The 19,626-nt window shown below is 46.0% G+C and overlaps 1 protein-coding gene across 1 annotated transcript in view; it reads right to left on the bottom strand.

The window, feature by feature from the left end:
- Nucleotides 1–17,843, bottom strand: part of SLC26A3 (solute carrier family 26 member 3) — a 36,536-nt gene extending 18,693 nt beyond the window's left edge. Inside the window, exons 1-6 of the mRNA XM_058190488.1 lie at nt 17,713–17,843; nt 16,463–16,602; nt 15,715–15,825; nt 12,642–12,799; nt 10,973–11,137; nt 8,026–8,178 (exon numbers count right to left, since the gene is read on the bottom strand). Of these exons, the coding sequence (XP_058046471.1) occupies nt 8,026–8,178; nt 10,973–11,137; nt 12,642–12,799; nt 15,715–15,825; nt 16,463–16,602; nt 17,713–17,843 (858 nt within the window). The remainder of the gene's footprint in view (nt 1–8,025; nt 8,179–10,972; nt 11,138–12,641; nt 12,800–15,714; nt 15,826–16,462; nt 16,603–17,712) is intronic.
- Nucleotides 17,844–19,626: the final 1,783 nt, after the last annotated feature.

Genomic DNA, 19,626 nt, shown 5'->3' with positions numbered 1-19,626 from the left:
ATTCGAACTGCTGAACTGCCGACCTTTCGATTGACAAGCTCAGCGTCCTGGCCACTGAGCCACCGCATCCCTATTTGAATATTTACCATCACCTTATTGTTTAGAGTCCAAGTTCTTAAAGAAAGACTTGATTACCTATTTAATTTTAGCCTGTCCTTTCACCATGAATGATGGAGCAAAAGCATTAAGGTTTTCATTGTCTTTACGCCTGGAAAACCTCTGAAACCTGAACTCAGATTTGTGTGTTCGAATTGATGGAGATGTTTTTAATGGTGAGGGCTGACTGGGTCATTTCCTTTTCATGTTCCATGGGAAATTGAGAGTTCTCCCAACCGAGGAACAAACTAATTTTTCACTATTGAGGAAAATACAACTTGGGTTGATTAAGGTCAGGGTTATAGCATTTACTGGGCATGGTAGCCTAGCGGTTAAGGTGCTGGACTTGTCAACCAGAAGGATGGCAGTTTGAGACCCCAGCGCTGCATGATGGGGTGAGCTCCTGTTCCTTGCTCCAGTTCCTGATCACCTAGCAGTTTGAAAGCATGCAAATGGGAGTAGATAAATAGGTACCACTTCAGTGGGAAGGTAACAATATTCATCGTGCCTTAGCGTAGTCATGTTGGCCACATCTTCAGACAATCCTCGGCCAAGAAACGAGGATAAGAATCACCCCCTAGAGTTCGACACACTGAACAGGGAAGAAACCTTTACCAATTTATCTTTATAGTATCTATTATACAAGGATCTGATTGACCACTAGATGGCAGCAAATACATGCCGCTCCCTAATAGATCTTGTAGCAAGGACGCGGTGCTGAGCTTGTCAATCGAAAGGTCAGCAGTTTGAATCCCTAGTGCTGCGTAATGGGGTGAGCTCCCGTGACTTGTCCCAGCTTCTGCCAACCTAGCAGTTCGAAAGCACGTAAAAAATGCGAGTAGAAAAATAGGGACCACCTTTGGTGGGAAGGGAACAGCGTTCCGTGAGCCTTTGGCGTTGAGTCATGCCGGCCACATGACCACGGAGACGTCTTCGGACAGTGCTGGCTCTTCGGCTTTGAAACAGAGATGAGTACCGACCCCTAGAGTTGGGAATGACTTTTCTGCAGCCTCCTGGGACCAAAAACAGGCTGTGGGAAGTGCGCCACTCCCTCCTGCGCTCCCCCGCGCATGCATCCATTACCCCTGCCCATGCATGCGTGTCTCCTGCATGTGCCCTGCCCCTTGTGCATGCATGGCAGAGACCCAAAAATCAGCTGGCCGGCGGGAGGCGCGCGGTGTAGCTGAGCTGGGCGACGGCTCGCGTGCCTGCCGAGAAGGCTCCTTGTGCCCGCTGTGGCACGCATGTATACATTCGCCATCACAGTCCTAAATCAAAGAAAAGACCCAGCAGCTCAAGAAGAAAAAGCAGGAGCCATCGACAACATACAGTGTAAGGACTGTAAGATCTGCTACGGGGGACCAACAGGCAGAAGATTAGCAGAGCGTAGCCAGGTTCACCAACTAGCAAGCAGGAGACATGATAAAAAACTCCTTAATTTTTATCTCAACACGTGGACAAGCCTAACCATAGTTTTAACTGGGAAACTCGAACATAGACGTAAGCCAAGTCCAAAAATGCTAGGCAATTCCTGGAAGTCTAACATTCAGACAAATCAGTCATCAACAGGCACGTAAAGATAAACAACATCTACACACCATTCAGAAGAGCCAATCAAAAGCCAAAAAGGAAACCAAAAGACCAAAAATTTGTGAGCAATCAATGAGCGGAGGTAGAATAGAATAGAATTTATTGGCCAAGTGTGATTGGACACACAAGGAATTTGTTTTGGTGCATATGCGCTCAGTGTACATAAAAGAAAAAGAAAAAAGAAAAGAAAAAAAATACATCAAAGATACAACATCTACAACACAAATGATGGTCAAAGGGTACAATTTAACCCTTTATGATAGCTAAAAAAGTTACAGTCACACAGTCATAAGTGGAAAGAGGTTGGTGATGAAAATGATGAGAAGATTAATAGTAGTGCGGATTTAGTAAATAGTTTGACAGTGTTGAGGGAATTATTTGTTTAGTAGAGTGATGTCTGTTATGTATTTATGTTTGTGCCTTTAAATATTTGAGCGGGAAACCAGCACGTTGCTGATTGGACGAAGCCTCCAGTAGAACTGTATAAAAGGAGAGGTTTTTCTCCCAGCCAGTTGCTGGGTTCACCCTATATTAAAGAGCTGTTGTCACTACCCTGGTCTCCAGCCTCGTTACTTCCCGAACTTAACATTGGCGACGAAGGTGGGATATCGAGGCTAAGGAGAACCAGAACCGAGCTGAAGCACGATAGACCCGAACCCAGCAAACTCAGGGCAGAAGCGCGGAGATGGCCAGTTACACTCCGCCCGCACCGTTTGACCCGGCTAAAGAGAAATGGGGAACGTATATGACCCGTTTCGAAAGCTTTCTAGAAGCCAACGAACTGCAAGGAGTTCCAGATAACCGGAAAAGGGCTTATTTCTTAAGCCACTGTGGTCCGGAGGTCATCGATATCGCGGAAGCCCTGGCAGAGCCAACGCCGTTGCAGTCGGTGTCGTGGCCAACTCTACAGACTTTACTAAAAAACCACTTCGCACCAACGCCGTCCAAATACGTGCGGCGGTTTGAATTCGGAGAGCGAAGGCAGATGGAGGCGAAACCATCGGTGACTACATGGCCGCCCTAAGAAGCGTCCAAGGACTGCGGATACGCGACCTAGACGAGTGCTCCTCGAGCAACTCATCCGAGGGGTCAAAGACATCCGTTTGCGGCGGCTGCTAGCAAGAGCAACCTCGCTGGCCAACGCTCTGGACGAAGCCAGAGCACATGAAATGTCCACCCAAGCGGCGGAGACACTGCAAAAGCCTGTCCCACAAAGGCGGCGAAGGCAACTCCGGTGCACCAGGAGGAGGTTCAGACCGAATCCGACGGTGAAGATGAGGAAGGGTCTGCCGAACCGAGAAACGCGACAAAGGGGACCGAGATGAATCACGGAAGCTGCGGAGGTCAACACCAGCGCCAACGCTGCAAGTTTAAGGCGCGACATGTCGGGCGTGTGGGAAGAAAGGGCACCTAGCTCAAGTTTGTCGAGCGCCCAACCTTCCTTGAAAATTCAAATCGGCCAATCAGGCGGAATCGGCAAGGCGACCGCGATTGGCTCAAACAAAAAGCGCAGTTCAACCAAACAACTGTGGTCATAGGCGCGCCTCGACCAAAGTGGAGAAGAAGATCTTCACCAAGCCAAAAATAGAGGGAGTACGGTGCGGCTTGAAGTAGACACGGGATCAGCGATCACCATCATGTCCTGGGACACTTTGGCGAAGTCACTGCCGTCCGTCGCGAGCGCCACCTGCAAGCACAACGCCACGAGTCCACGACTACCAGGGAATCGCATCCCTGTTCGAGGACCACCTCCGTCCGAGTCGACGGTCCACACAAGAAGACCCTGCCCATCACGATCGTCGAAGGAACTCTGCCCAGTCTGTTGGGACTAGACTGGTTTCGTGCCCTGGGCATGGGAGTGACTGGCATCTACAGAAGTGACTGTAACCTGAAAGACATTCTCTTTAACGAGTTCGAAGATGTCTTCAAGGACTGCCTGGGCAAGTACAAGGGGACCCCTATTTCCTTCAACTTAGACCCCCAGGTAGCCCCCATTAGGCTTAAGGCGAGGAGAGGTCCTTTTGCCCTAAAACCAAAATCGATAAGGAGCTGGACAAGCTCATAAATCAGGGATTTTGGTGCCAGTCGATCACGCAAAGTGGGAGACGCCAATCGTCACCCAATAAAGTCGGACGGGGCAATTAGAATTTGCGCTGACTACAAGGCGACGCTTAACAAAGCCTTACAGAAAAGCGCTTACCCGGTTCCCGTGGTGCAACACTTATTGCACTCTTTGGGGCAAGGGCAAGTCTTTGCAAAGTTAGACTTGGCCCAAGCCTACCAACAACTGCCCGTAGACGCCCGCACAGCGAAGCCCAAACAATTGTAACGCACAGGGGGCCTTCAAGTGCACCGATTGCAATTTGGGGTTAGTGTGGCACCAGGGCTGTTCCAAAACCTAATGGAACGACTACTGCAGGGGCTCCCAGGGTAGTTCCCTACTGATGATGTCCTAATTTCAGGGAAAACATGGAGGAATTGGGGAGCGGTTAAGAAAGGTTTTGAGCATTTTCCGGACAGCGGATTAAAAGTCAAGGCAAACAAATGCCAGATAGGGGTCGAATCCGTCGATTTCTTGGGCTACCGGATAGACAAGAAAGGAATTCACCCCACTGAGAGCAAGGTTAAGGCAATTAGGAAGGCTCCAGCGCCCAAAAACAAAGCAGAGCTGCAGGCATTCCTGGGATTGGTAAATTTTTACGCGGTCTTTTTAAAGAACAAAGCAACCGTTCTTGGAACCGCTGCATAGACTCTTAGGAAAAATACTGTTTGGTCTTGGGGAAAGACGGAAAATAGGGCTTTCGAAGCAGTAAAGAACCTGCTCTCAAGTGATAGCCTGCTCATACAATATCACAACTCATTACCCCTAGTGTTGGTTTGCGATGCCTCCCCTTATGGGGTGGGGGCTGTACTCAGCCATAGACTCCCAAACGGCACAGAAGCCCCTATAGCTTTTTACTCTAGAACGATGTCCTCCCCAGAGAGAAACTACAGCCAATTAGATAAAGAAGCACTAGCCATTGTGTCAGGGGTTAAAAAATTCCACGAATATGTCTTTGGGCGGAATTTTGAAATCGTGACTGACCACAGACCGTTACTAGGAATACTGGCTGGCGACCGCCCAACGCCTGTGGCACTTTCGCCACGACTGACCCGATGGACTATATTCCTAGCCGCTTATTCGTACAAGCTGCAGCATCGACCAGGAAAAGAAGTGGGGCATGCAGGACGCGTTAAGCCGATGCCCACTACCAGGGGCGATCAAGACCCCACTCCGGGACGCCCATCCTACTTATTGACTCTTTGGACTCTGGCCCAGTCACATCTAAGGAAGTGGCTCGGCATCATACCGACATTGTGTTAAGGACTGTACTCGGTTGGGTACAGAGGGTGGCCCGCTGCGCCGGGCTAACGTTCAAAGAATTTGTTAAAAACGAGATGAGCTCTCGGCTCAAGGGGTGCCTGTTATGGGGTGATCGTGTAATAATTCCTGATAAATTAAGGGAAAGGTATTGGACCTCCTCCACGAGGGTCACCCAGGATCGTAAGGATGAAGGGTTAGCTAGAAGCTATGTGTGGTGGCCACTCATGGACGCAGAGATTGCTGAGAGGGTAGGGAAATGCCAGGCTTGCCAAGAGTCCAGACCTCTACCCCAATGGCCCAGTCAGAGAATGGGAAAAGCCCCAAGGGCCCTGGTCAAGAATCCACATTGATTTTGCTGGCCCCTTCCACGGCCAAACGTTCCTAGTGGTTGTTGATGCATTCTCTAAATGGTTGGAGATCATACTCATGAAATCCACTACGGCCGAAGCAGTAATCGCAGCCCTGCGCCACCTATTTGCAACTCACGGGTTGCCGGACACTCTGGTGTCCGACAATGGGCCTCAATTCACGGCAGCCCAGTTTGAAGAATACCTGGCAGAGGAGGGCATCCGACATGCCCTCTCTGCGCCTTTCCACCCTGCGTCGATTGGCCTTGCAGAGCGTTCCGTCCGGAGCGCTAAGGAGGCATTGTCCAGGCTCAAGCCAGGGGACTGGCAAACAAAGATAGACTTTTTCCTAGCCGTCCAGCACAGAACCCCAAGCACGGCCACCGGGAAAAGCCCAGCCGAATTACTAATGGGACGGAAACTCCGATGCCCACTTGACTGTTTGAATCCCCATTACACACCAGAGGGTTACAAGGGGGAACTAGAAAAGACAAGGGAAATGAGCATAGGCGACCGGGTGTGGGCCCGAAACTATGGGGACGGCCCTAGTTGGTTCGCAGGACAAATAATAAAGATAACCGGCCCAAAATCGTACGTGGTAGAGCTACCAGACAACCGAGTGTGGAGGCGCCACATAGATCAGATAAGGAAACGAATAACTGATCAAACAGAACCAAATGAAACAGATCATGACCAATACCAATTTGAATTCACAGCTGACAATGACCCGGGGGAGGCGCAAGACTTAGCTGAGGTCCCAGAGTTCCAGCGACGCCATCAGGTTCCCGAGGGAAACAGCAGGGACAGTTTCAAAAATAATCCAAGGCCGGATGGCCAAGAAAAAGAGTCGGCCAATAATCCGGAGCCCGTTGGCTCAGAGAAAGAGCTGGGAGGAGAAAACAGCCCCTCCGACCAGCTCAAAACACCACCCAGAACTGAACCGCGCAGGTCAGAAAGAACTAGGAGACGCCCAGGTTATTTGCGTGACTACGTCGAAAAATAACATGTAAATAAATATGTAAATAGAGGCAAAGTGTTTTCTGGGAGGGGAGGAGTGTTATGTATTTATGTTTGTGCCTTTAAATATTTGAGCGGGAAACCAGCACGTTGCTGATTGGACGAAGCCTCCAGTAGAACTGTATAAAAGGAGAGGTTTTTCTCCCAGCCAGTTGCTGGGTTCACCCTATATTAAAGAGCTGTTGTCACTACCCTGGTCTCCAGCCTCGTTACTTCCCGAACTTAACAATGTCCTTCGGGAAAAAACTGTTCTTGTGTTTGGTTGTTCTGGTGTGCAGTGCTCTGTAGTGTCGTTTTGATGGTAGGAGTTGAAATATTTTATGTCCAGGATGTGAGTGATCTGTAAATATTTTCATGGCTCTCTTCTTGATTCGTGCAGTATACAGGTCCTCAATGGAAGGCGGGTTGGTAGCAATTATATTTTATAACACCAAGACTAATTGATATATTGATCATCAATTGTGTTGTAAATGTTGTACCTTGATGAACGTATCTTTTCTTTTATGTACACTGAGAGCATATGCACCAAGACAAATTCCTTGTGTGTCCAATCACACTTGGCCAATAAAAAATTCTATTCTATTCTATTCTAATACTAAGCCAACAAACAAGAAGTAAACGGTACTCCAGTCAAGAAGCTACCAGCTCAGACAAACAAGCTAACAGTAAACAATGGCCTAATTAAGGGACCACCAAGAATACTCCCATCAACACTGACAGGGCAAACCACTTGAGTACAAAACAGAAAGCAAACCCAACTCATTTCATTTTAATGTATGCGGATTAGTGTCCATTCAAAGTGACAATAACTTCTCTAACCCCTTTCACTGATGATGTTACCTAGTTGGGTAATGAAACGTCTTTATGAAAACAACCAAGTTCTGAGAGCGCCAAGGAGCCCAACTTTTATTTATACTCTTATAGCTTGGTTCTAGATGTGGAAAGTGACAAAATTCTGGTTTTTTTTTTCTCCTTCCACAGGCAGTCACTTCACAGAAATCAAGATGGCGGACATGTAGAAACATGTCATTCTTTTTCTTGTGTGCTTCATATTAAGCAAAAACCTTCAGCCATGTGATTGTGGCCGCCATCTTGATTATTTTTTTTAACTTGGTCCCAGCTGAAGATGCTGCTATTTGAACAAACGTTAGATGTGAACAGAACCCAAAATATCTAATTTTTTAAAATTTACAATAGTCTACTTTTAATTCTAAAATAGGGGGACCCGGTGGCTCAGGGGCTAAGACTGCTGAGCTGTCGATCGAAAGGTCGGCAGTTCGGCGGTTTGAATCCCTAGTGCTGCCGCGTAACGGGGTGAGCTCCCGTGACTTGTCCCAGCTTCTGCCAACCTAGCAGTTCGAAAGCACGTAAAAATGCAAGTAGAAAAAAGAGGGACCACCTTTGGTGGGAAGGGAACAGCGTTCCGTGCGCCTTTGGTGTTGAGTCATGCCGGCCACATGACCATGGAGACATCTTCGGATAGCGCTGGCTTTTCGGCTTTGAAATGGAGATGAGCACCACCCCCTAGAGCCGGCAATGACTAGCACGTATGTGCGAGGGGAACCTTTACCTTTACCTTTTAGTTCGCAAAAGAAACGAAGGCATTCTTACCACAATGACTTCAATAGGAATCGGTACCGGGAGTTTGGCTTTGTAACGGTCGTTGAGTTCCTTGACCACACTCACAACAACTAAGATAATGAGCGCGGTGACTAAATCCGCGATGTTGGCATCGGTGATTTGCTCAAATATACTTTTCAGGGTCTGTTAAAAAGGAAGAAAGGGCTGGGTATTAAGACGGCGTAGTTGCAAATGAGAAAACAGCATCACAAATTGTGTTCTGAAGTGTCGGCCAAAGAGGTTGTAGAAAAAATGCTTTTAAAAGGCTCCTCTGACGATCCCAGATGAGTTGCCGGATCGTCAGAGGCTTTTCTTTTCTTTTAAAGGCAAAAAAAAAAATGCTTTTAAAAGCCTCTGACGATCCGGCAACTCAGCTGGGATCGCTAGAGCCTTTTAAAAGCATTTTTTTCTACAACCGCTTCGGCGGAAGAAGTTGTAGAAAAAATGCTTTTAAAAGTTAAAAAAAAAAAGTTGGCCACGCCCACCCTGTCACATTACCCACCCACCCCCACGAAGCCACGCCCACAGAACTGGTAATAACAAATTTCATCACTGATTTATCCATATAGTAATCACGATCAGGGAGGCAGTTTGGTGTAGTGATTAAGGCATCAGGCTGGGAACTGGGAGATTGTGAGTTCTAGTCCCGCTTTAGGTATGAAGCCAACTGGGTGACCTTCGGCCAGTCACTCTCTGTCAACCCTAGGAAGGTGGCAATGGCAAGCCATTTCCGAAAAACCTTGTTAAAAAAATTGCAAGGACCTTTCCAGGCAGTTTCTGAGAATTGGACACAATTAACCAGACCAAAAAAAAAATTAAAATAATGACCTTAATGGTTTGAGTATAATAATGGAAAACAAGGTATATATTTCTGATTCCTCTGTGAAATATTCAAGGCAATCTTGAGCCAAACATTAATGAGTTTAAGGATCATATCGACTTTTACAATCACATATTAATAGAGGCCATAGATTTCAATTTGTCAAAAAAAAAAAAAGGCTCGGATCAATACAATAGTTTTTACATTGGAAAAAGCACTTGAATAGCCAAGAGCTTTTGTCGTGGTTGTGGGGAGTCCTCGGCTTATGACCACAACTGAGCCCCAAATGCCCATTGCTAAACAGCCTGGTTGTTAAGTGAGTATAGCCCCGTTTTACAACCTTCCTTGCCACGGTTGTTAAGTGAAATCCATGCCGTTGTTCAGTTAGGAACATGGTAGCAACAAAATCCCTTATGCCACCAGACTCCAAATTTTGGGCTTAGACAACTTAGAACTTCGCCGTCTTCGGTCTGACCCAAGCCTAGTACATAAAATTATCTACTACAATATCCTACCTGTCAATGACTACAACCAAAACAATACATGAGCAAATAATAGACACAAACTCATGGTAAACCGCTCCAAACTCGATTGCAGAAAACATGACTTCAGCAACAGAGTGGTCAATACCCTGAATACATTACCAGACTCTGTGGTCTCTTCCCCAACTTTTTTTATTTATTTTTTATTCATACTTTTATACCGCCCTATCTCCCTAGGGACTCAGGGCGGTGTACAGCCATATAAAAACACATAAATATACAAAGTAAAACATTAATCTAAAAAACTTATTATATAGGCCAAATATTTAAAATAGAAATATAAATAATAAAACCCAATTTAAAACCAAATCTAAAATTTAGACATTTAAAATTTAAAAAATCTAGTCCAGTCCTGCGCAGATAAATAGATGTGTCTTAAGCTCGCGGCGGAAGGTCCGAAGGTCCGGAAGTTGACGAAGTCCTGGGGGAAGCTCGTTCCAGAGGGTGGGACCCCCCACAGAAAAGGCCCTTCCCCTGGGCGTCGCCAGTCGGCACTGCCTGGCCGACGGCACCCTGAGGAGTCCCTCCCTGTGAGATCACACGGGCCAGTGGGAGGCATTCGGTGGCAGCAGACGGTCCCGTAAGTAACCCGGCCCTATGCCATGGAGCGCTTTGAAGATCATTACCAAAACCTTGAAGCGCACCCGGAAAACCACAGGCAGCCAGTGCAGTCTGTGCAGGAGAGGTGTTACATGGGAGCCACGAGGGGCTCCCTCTATCACCTGCGCAGCTGCATTCTGAACTACCTGGAGTCTCCGGGTGCTCCTCAAGGGGAGCCCCATGTAGAAAGCATTGCAGTAGTCCAGACGAGATGTCACGAGAGCATGAGTGACTGTGCATAGGGCATCCTGGTCTAGAAAGGGGCGCAACTGGTGAACCAGGCGAACCTGGTAAAAAGCTCTCCTGGAGACGGCCGTCAAATGATCTTCAAAAGACAGCCGTCCATCCAGGAGGACGCCCAAGTTGCGTACCCTCTCCATTGGGGCCAATGACTTGCCCCCAACAGTCAGCCGAGGCTGCAGCTGACTGTACCGGGATGCCGGCATCCACAGCCACTCTGTCTTGGAGGGATTGAGCTTGAGCCTGTTTCTCCCCATCCAGACCCGTACGGCTTCCCAAAACTTTAACCTTAGACTGTCTACTGCAGACCTCACCCCATTCCTAAGAGGTCTGTAAGGGGCGTGCATAAGAGCACCAGCGTGCCTACCGTCCCTGCCCTAATATTTTCTTTTATTCGTATCCTTTACATGTGTTTTATAATATTAAAAATGGTTGTTAAGTGAATCGGGCTTCCCCATTGATTTTGCTTATCAGAAGGTCACAAAAGGGGATCACGTGACCCCGGGACACTGCAACCGTCATAAGTACCTGCCGGTTGCCAAGTGTCCAAAGAGGGATGCTGCAATTGTTGTAAAAAAAACCAGTCATAAATTGATTTTTAAGTGCCGTTGTAACTTCACTAACAAACGGTTGTAAGCTGACAACGGCCTGTACTTGAAAAACAACGACAACAAGGCGTAATAACAAATCGGAGACGTTTCCTGAGAAATAAGGGTTCGGGGTTTGCAACACTCACCCAAATGAGTCCCAGTGGTGTATTAAACGGCTCCACCGGTAGTTGAAAAATGAACTTCAGCTGAGACACAAAAACGTGTATTGCAGCAGCTGTAGTAAATCCACTGATTAATGGCTGAGATAAATAGATGACGATGAAGCCGAAGCGTAAAGCACCCAGGACTAACTGGAACAGAAGAATACGGACATTAGGGAAGGAAAAAAGAAACGAGGATCTTGATGGTTATTCAGGAAAAACTGAAAACAACCTATTCGGTGGAAGAGGTTGTAAAAAAATGCTTTTAAAAGTAAAAAAAGAGACTCTGATGATCGTGCGGCTCAGCTGGGATCGTCAGAGCCTTTTTTTTACCTTTTAAAAGCATTTTTTTTACAACCTATTCAGCGGAAGAGGAAGAGGAAAAAAATGCTTTTAAAAGTAAAAAAAAGGCTGACGATCGCGCGGCTCAGCTGGGCATGGGCGGTGTGGGGGGAGTGGGCAGGGATTTTTGCTACCGGTTCTCCGAACCACCCGCCACCACTGCTATTGGATTGGCCGATCCAGTCCGAACTGGGAGCATTTCACCCCTGGTCCAGACATGGTCCTATCCTTCTCCTCTTTAGCTCAGAGGCGTGTCTTTTAGGTAGCATCATGAAATCTTCCTGTTTTGTCCTCAGCAGAAGTAGTAACTACAATGCAGAGAAAAGGTTGCAGAACCCTTAGTTCAGTTGTGGGATTCAAATAATTTAACAACCGGTTCTCTGCCCGAATGACCGTCTGGGTGGGCGTGGTCAGGCGGGCATGGCCAGGGGCGGGACAGCAGTCAGCATCCTGCAGCATTCTGCCAGTCAAAATGGGTCACCGGGGGGAGGGGGGGCCATAACGCCTCTGTTGTGGCTCCAGCCCCTGAACCTGGCCCCATGCCCGAAAGTGACTCCGAGAGTGAGGGGGAAGGCCCGGTAAGGCTTATCTCAGAAGCACCGATTCCTTTGGCCCGGCTCCAGGAGCCAGAACCAGGACAGTCAGAGGTCGTAATGAGGCGAAAACCCCCGATTCCTCCCTTCCCCAGGCTACGTGTTCAGACGCAGCTGATAATAATAATAATCAAGTCTGGATCGACCCGCGCTTCAGAAGATTAGAGAGGCGGCGTCATCAAAGGGAAGGGTGGGGCAGGAGCCCCACCCCACAGGATATATAAGGAGCTTTGGAACTGCTCTCAGTTCCACGGGAAGCAAATTAGCTGAACTGTGTGGAAGTGAGCTGAAGTCTTAATCTGTTTGAACTTTTTGGCAGGCAGCTGCGTTTTCTCGGCCAGGACTGATAGGAGCCGTGTATCCACTGGCTGTAGGCCAGCTCGTTACTCCAGGACAGAGACAGAACAGCCTCCTTGCCGAAGAGATTGTAAAAAAAATGCTTTTAAAAGTAAAAAAAAAAGATCGCACGCCACAGTTTATCCTCCCCCTCCTCCGTGCGGGCTCTTCTACTTACCCCATGCCTCCTTTTGGTGTGCACTGTGTGCACACGCACCTCACATTTGGTGCATTGTGCGCGCAGCCCGCATGCACAGACAGCGGACTGATAGTAAACCGGTTCAGATTTCACCACTGGTTCGGACAATTGGTTACCGCTTTGGGATAGTTTTAAATGCAAAAAAAAAAAAAAAAGAGGATACATTCATACAGAAAACGCTTACCTGAAAAATGCCTGCCAAAACAGTGACGGATACGGCCACCATGACCCTCTCCTGGTTTAGCGATGAATTGTTCGTTGCTTCGCTGGTGTTCCCAGGTTCATCCGGGACCATGCTGATAACTGCTCCTCCCACCATCAGACTCAGGATGGGGAAAGGTCCTGCGCGACATGATTGACTTTACACGATCTGGCTATCACACAGTTCCCATGATTTCTACACCACCCGACCACACCACATTTCGGACATTAATACAATTAATACAATTGAGCGTGTCCAGAAATATTTTACAAGAAGAGTTCTCCACTCCTCTGATTACAACAAAATACCTTATGCCACCAGACTTGAAATCCTGGGTTTAGAAAATTTAGAACTCTGCTGCCTTCGGCATGACCTGAGTTTAACTCATATAATCATCTGCCACAACGTTCTTCCTGTCGAAGACTACTTCAGCTTCAATTGCAACAATACACGAGCAAACAATAGATTTAAGCTTAATGTTAACCGCTCCAATCTTGATTGTGGAGGTTAGGTTTAAGTTTAGGTTTATTAGATTTCTATACCGCCCTTCTCCCGAAGGACTCAGGGCGGTTCACAGCCAGCATAAAAACAGAATTCACAATAGTCATAAATAAATTAAAAATAATATAAAAATCTAATTAAATTTTGGCTAACAATTAAGGATCTTTAAAATCAAATAATAAAACCCCAATTAAAAACAACACATTACACATTAGGCCAGCCTTGCGCAATGAAACAATAGGGTCTTGAGCTCGCGTCAGAAGGTCCGGAGATCGGGGAGTGATCGTAGAAAATATGACTTCAGTAACAGAGTTGTTAATGCCTGGAATGCATTACCTGACTCTGTGATCTCTTCCCAAAATCCCCAAAGCTTTAACCAAAGACTATCTACTGTTGACCTCATCCCATTCCTAAGAGGTCTGTAAGAGGCGTGCATAAGAGCACCAACGTGCCTACCGTCCCTGTCCTAATGTTCCCAATTCGTATGGTTATTTCATGCTTATACTCATATATATTGTTGTGTTTGACAGAATAAATAAATAAATAATAAATTTCTATCACTAATGAAGCGATTGCAATCCTGAACAGGATGATGGATTATGGAGAGTCATTCGTTGACTCTCGTAGATGTTCTCCTTCGTCAAGTCCCCCATGGGGCATTCATGCCCACTATATCTAACCATCTTGGTCTGGTTCTCTTCTTTTGACAAGAATGGACCAGCAGAGTTGGAAAGGACTTGGAGGTCTTCTAGTCCAACCCCCTGCCCAGGCAGGAAACCCTACACCACTTCAGACAAATGGTTATCCAAGAGCATTCACAACTTCTGGAGGCAAGTTGCTCCACCGATGAATTGTTCTCACTGTCTGGAAATTTCTCCTTAATTTTGGGTTGCTTCTCTCCTTGATTAGTTTCCACCCATTGCTTCTTGTCCTGCCCTCAGGTGCTTCGGAGAATAGCTTGTCTCCTTTATTGGAACAGTGCTGTCATGTCTCCCCTAGTCCTCCTTTTCATCAAACTAGACATACCCAATTCCAGCAACTGTTCTTTATATGTTTGAGCCTCCAGTCCCCTAATCCTCTTTGTTGCTCTTCTCTGCATTCTTTCTAGAGTCTCCACATTTCTCATCTGCCCTTCCATCTTCCAGACTATTGGTTCGCTTAACCACAGTCATTAAGCCATCATGGTTAAGCAAACCAATGGTTTGCTATGATGCCGTTTTGCCAAAACCCAAAAGAAAGTGCCAGGTTTCAGCAAAAACCATCATAAAACATGGTCACATGACCACGGGACATTGCAAACGCCCATAAATGTGACTGAGCATCCTACATTTGGGCCCTTGACCATGGAGGTAGCTCAACAGTTGGAACTTCAAATCCAGGTCATCAGTCCCACCCTCCTTTTTTGAATCAATTAAAACTTTGAATGGTTACTAAGCAAACCGTTCATAAGTGGCAGACTATCTGTAAGCCAGGGGTGAAATGCTACTGGATCGGACTGGATCGCGCGATCCAGTAGCGATCGTGGCCAATAGTCCGGCGATCCAGTAGCGATGGCGGAGCAAAGCTCTGCCTGCCTGCCTTGGTGTCATGACTTCCTGGTTTTAACCAGGAAGTAATGTGTTTTTTACCTTCTGCACGTGCGCAGAATGTTTTGCGCATGTGCAGAAGGTTTTGCGCATGCGCAGAAGGTCTGTGTGTGCATGTGACGCAAGGCGTGTGCACCTCCGAGCCTGTAAGGAAGGTAAGTAGATTTCACCCCTGCTGTAAGCCGTATCTACCTCCTCTCAGATGCGCCAATCGCTCAAGCACAACTTGCTCTACAATTCAAAGGTTAAAATAGGCTTTGTATAACCTGCATGGAATCATTCCCTGAATGAAAGCAAATAGGACATTTCATCGAGACATGATATTGCTCTGTGCAAGCACATCAGAGGTGAGTTTCACTTACCTTTGGTACCACTTCACTTGCATGCGCCTCACTTCTGTGCATGCGCAGATTGTATTTGATGATGTCCGGACGGATGGACGGAGCCTCCCGCCGCCGCAACTACCGATTCACTTGAACCGGTGCGAACCGGTAGCAGCCCGCCACTGAAGCACATCTATATTTGATCGAATTTTAGGTCCTTTTCGTGCTTGATAATCCCTCATAAAAATCACCCTATGCCACATATTTATGATGCCTGCCTTATTTATTTATTTATTTATTTATTTATTTATTTATTTATTTAAATTTGTATACCGCCCTTCTCCCGAAGGACTCAGGGCGGTTCACAGCCAGGTAAAAATACATAATAAACTATAAATACAATTAAAATACTATTAAAAGACTTATTAAATTGGCCAGAATTAAAATTTAGAATTTACGTGATTTACTTGTACGTGATTATGACAAAAAGTTCGTGCTGACCCCTGAGCCCATATTTTATGGTTCTCCTCGGCTGCACTTGATCATAAACTGTGTCATTTGAGCATCAGTTCGGCGGAGCATGTTCTATTGTGAGGCTAATTTAAAACTTCGGCCCAAGTTCAACCGGAATTTAGTTCAACTTACCGACCGATATATGTCTGGAAGTGCCAAAGAAGAAATATACAACCACGGGAAAAAAGGCTGCGTAGAGTCCATAACTCGGAGGGACGTTTGCCAACAAAGCAAATGCTAAGCCTTCAGGAAAAGATGAAAAAATTAATAATAATACGAGTGAAAAAGTACAGATAAGCCTCGACTTACAACCATTTGCTTAGTGACCGTTGAAAGTTACGATGACACTGGGAAAAAGTGACATGGCCGTTTTTCACATGACTGTTACAGCAATCCCGAGCATCACGTGATCAAAATGTAGAAGCTTGGCAACTGGCATGTACTTATGACAGTTGCAGTGTCCTGGGGAGGTCACGTCATCCCCCTTTGAGACCTTCTGGCGAGCAAAGTCAATGGGAAAGCCAGATTCACTTAACAACCATGATACTAACCCAGGGGTCTGCAAACTTGGCTCTTTTAAGACTTCTGGACTTCAACTCCCAGAGTTCCTCAGCCAGCTTTGCAAGTCTTAAAAGAGCCAAGTTTGCAGACCCCTGTACTAACCTAACCTCACCTAACTGCAAGAATTCACTTAACAACAGTGGCGAGAAAGGTCGCAGAATGGGGCAGAACTCACTTAAAAACTCACTTCCTCTTGCTTAGGCAAGATAAATTTTGAGGTCATTCGCGGCCGTAAGTTGAGGTGGTGAGGACAGTATCTCATGCAGAAACACACCCACACCCACACACACATTTATTAACCAGAACTTAAAACAGCTACCTTGTAAGATGGCGACCAATCCTGTGCTAATCCCCGAAACGATGTCGCTAAGAAGCCAATTCTTGATCTGATATGCAGGTAACCAGGAAGCCACCGGGAACAAGTGAAGAGCAGCATTTTTGACTCTTTGTGGAGTACACCTGAAAAGACAACGAAGCATCAATGCAACAGTTCGAATACGAACATTTTTCACGGAAAAAGTGTTATATCAAAGAGAACATCCTAGAATCCTTCAGATATTCTACTACTGATATGGGCTATGCTAGCTGAGACAACCGCAACTGTATTTAGGGGACTGATTAGATTAGAAGACTGGGGGCTAAACCGTACGATGAACAGTTGCAGGAAGTAGGTATGTCTAGTCTAAGAGAAGAGAAAAGAAGGACTAGGGGGTGACATGATAGCAACTTTCCAATATTTGAGGGGCTGTCACAGAGAAGAGGGAGTCAAGCTATTCTCCAAAGCACCTGAAGGCAGGACAAGAAGCAACGGGTGGAAACTAATCAAGGAGAGAAGCAACTTAGACCTAAGGAGAAATTTCCTGACAGTTAGAACAATTAGCCGGTGGAACAGCTTGCCTCCAGAAATTGTGAATACTCCAACATTGGAAGTTTTTAAGAAAATGTTGGATAACCATTTGTCTGAAGTGGTGTAAGGTTTCCTGCCTAAGCAGGGAGTTGGACTAGAAGACCTCCAAGGTCCCTTCCAACTCTGTTATTCTATTCTATTCTATTCTATTCTATTCTATTCTATTCTACTCTACTCTACTCTACTCTACTCTACTCTACTCTATTCTATTCTATTCTATTCTATTCTACCCAACCCTACCCTACCCTACCCTACCTTACCATATCCTATCCTATCCTATCCTATCCTATCCTATCCTATCCTATCCTATCCTACTCTATTCTATTCTTAAGCCACAATATTGTATTAACCACCCACCCAGTTCGATTCATGTTCTGTTCTAAACACGAAGGTTGCTTCGTTGGACTACGACGTGCCGTATGAATCCAGACATTGTCGCCTGTAGGTTATTTCTGTGTCTTCTGTGCCAATCCAGCCAATTCTATTTTGGTGAAGCAAACCCAAGCTGAAACCATGGCTTATGTCCATGGGCGAATCGGTTCAAAGAAAATCTTCACCCAACTTAACCACCGCACAATTGCACCGACCCGATTTGAAAAACCCGAACAACGATCAACCCGCAATTGTTTTATCGCCCGACGTTAGAAAAGCGAGCCTCTTACCTAAAGCATAATCTGAGATGATCCGCCAAGGTTTTATGGTGCCTGTGGACCTTCTGGTGTTCTTCGTCAAAGGATAGATCGGAATAAACTGGTCGGGCAACCACGTACTGGTTACTCCCAGGATCCACCATTTCTCTGGCAAACGAGTCCTTCTGGTAGCTGTTTTTCATCTTTTAAACCACTCGAAGCCTTGAGAATAAATAACAGGGTGTGCTTTAAAACATAACTTAGTATCCTGAAGAGCACAGTTGAGTGAAGCCCTAATTAAGTATTACCACCTTTGAAGATCAAAGGGACGCGGTGGCTCAGGGGCTAGGACGTTGAGCTTGTCAATCGAAAGATCAGCAGCTCAGCGGTTCGAATCCCTAGTGCTGTTGTGTAACGGGGTGAGCTCCCATTACTTGTCCCAGCTTCTGCCAACCAGTTCGAAAGCACGTAAGAAATTCAAGTAGAAAAAATAGGGACCACCTTTGGTGAGAAGGGAACAGCGTTCCGTGCGCCTTTGGGGTTGAGTCATGCTGGCCACATGACCATGGAGACGTCTTCGGACAGTGCTGGCTCTTTGGCTTTGAAACGGAGATGAGCACCGCCCCCTACAGTCGGGAACGCCTAGCACGTATGTGCGAGGGGAATCTTTACCTTTACTTCTGAAGATCAAACGGAATAGGAATATAATATTGAAACTAGAGGGTTTTATTCTCCTGGGATGACCTTCCTCCTCCTCCTCCTCCTCCTCCATTTTCACACTTTTTGGCAAGGAAAAAACAAAACTCTCGACTCCTCTATCACCACAACCACAATTTTGACAGAAGAGTTAAAATATTAAGGCAGCTATCTGGCTTTCTCCAGGTCAATGGTTTCAAAGATTAGAACCATCAAGGTCCTTTTTGTGTACCTCCCGGTTATAATGGTGAGAAAAGGGAAAGGTTTGCTTCTTTCAAAAAGAAAAAAGAAAAAAAAAATATCAGGCAGGTCCACTTAATTTGAGCCCGTTCTTTCATCCTGAAGGATTGGAGCAGAGCCAAAGGTATAAATGGGTTTCATTGTTCTTTACACTTGAGAAAGCGGTGGAACCCGAGACCAGGTTTGCGGGTTTGGGATTTATATGGACATTTATAGTAACTATTACCAGAGATTCATTTCCTGTTAGTGTTCCCTGTGAACTGAGCATCTCAAAGCAAGAGAAAGCAGCTCATTTCTTCTCCTCTTTCATCTTCACCTTCTGCTTCTGCTTCTGCTTCTGCTTCTGCTTCTCCTCCTCCTCTTCCTCCTCCTCCTCCTCCTCTTCTTTCTTTCAACTCTCTCTCTTTCCTTCTTCTTCTTCCCCTCCTCCTCCTTCTTCTTTATTCCATCGTCATCTTTATCTTTCTATTTCTCCTCCTCCTCTTCCTCCTCCTCCTCCTTCTTCTTCTTCTATCTTCATCTATCTATCTATCTATCTATCTATCTATCTATCTATCTATCTATCTATCTATCTATCTTCTATCTATCTATCTCTATCTTCTTCTCCTCCTCCTCCTTCTCCTCCTCCTCCTCTTCTTCTTTCATCTCTCTCTCTTCTTCTTCCTTCCTCCTCCTCCTCTTCTTTATTCCATCTTCATCTTTATCTATCTATTTCTTCCTCCTCCTCCTTTTTCTTTTTATCTTCATCTATCTATCTATCTATCTATCTATCTATCTATCTATCTATCTATCTATCTATCTATCTATCTATCTCTATCATCTATCTTTCTTCTCCTTCTCCTCCTCCTCCTTCTCCTCCTCCTCCTCTTCTTTCTTTCATCTCTCTCTCTCTTTCTTCTTCCCTTCCTCCTCCTCCTCCTCTTCTTTATTCCATTTTCATCTTTATCTATCTATTTCTTCTTCCTCCTCCTCCTCCTCCTTTTTCTTCTTCTATCTTCATCTATCTATCTA

The sequence above is a fragment of the Ahaetulla prasina genome, chromosome 7, assembly GCF_028640845.1.
Source record: "Ahaetulla prasina isolate Xishuangbanna chromosome 7, ASM2864084v1, whole genome shotgun sequence".
NCBI classification, from domain to species: Eukaryota; Metazoa; Chordata; class Lepidosauria; order Squamata; family Colubridae; genus Ahaetulla; species Ahaetulla prasina.
This window is presented reverse-complemented; position numbering and strand designations above follow the sequence as displayed.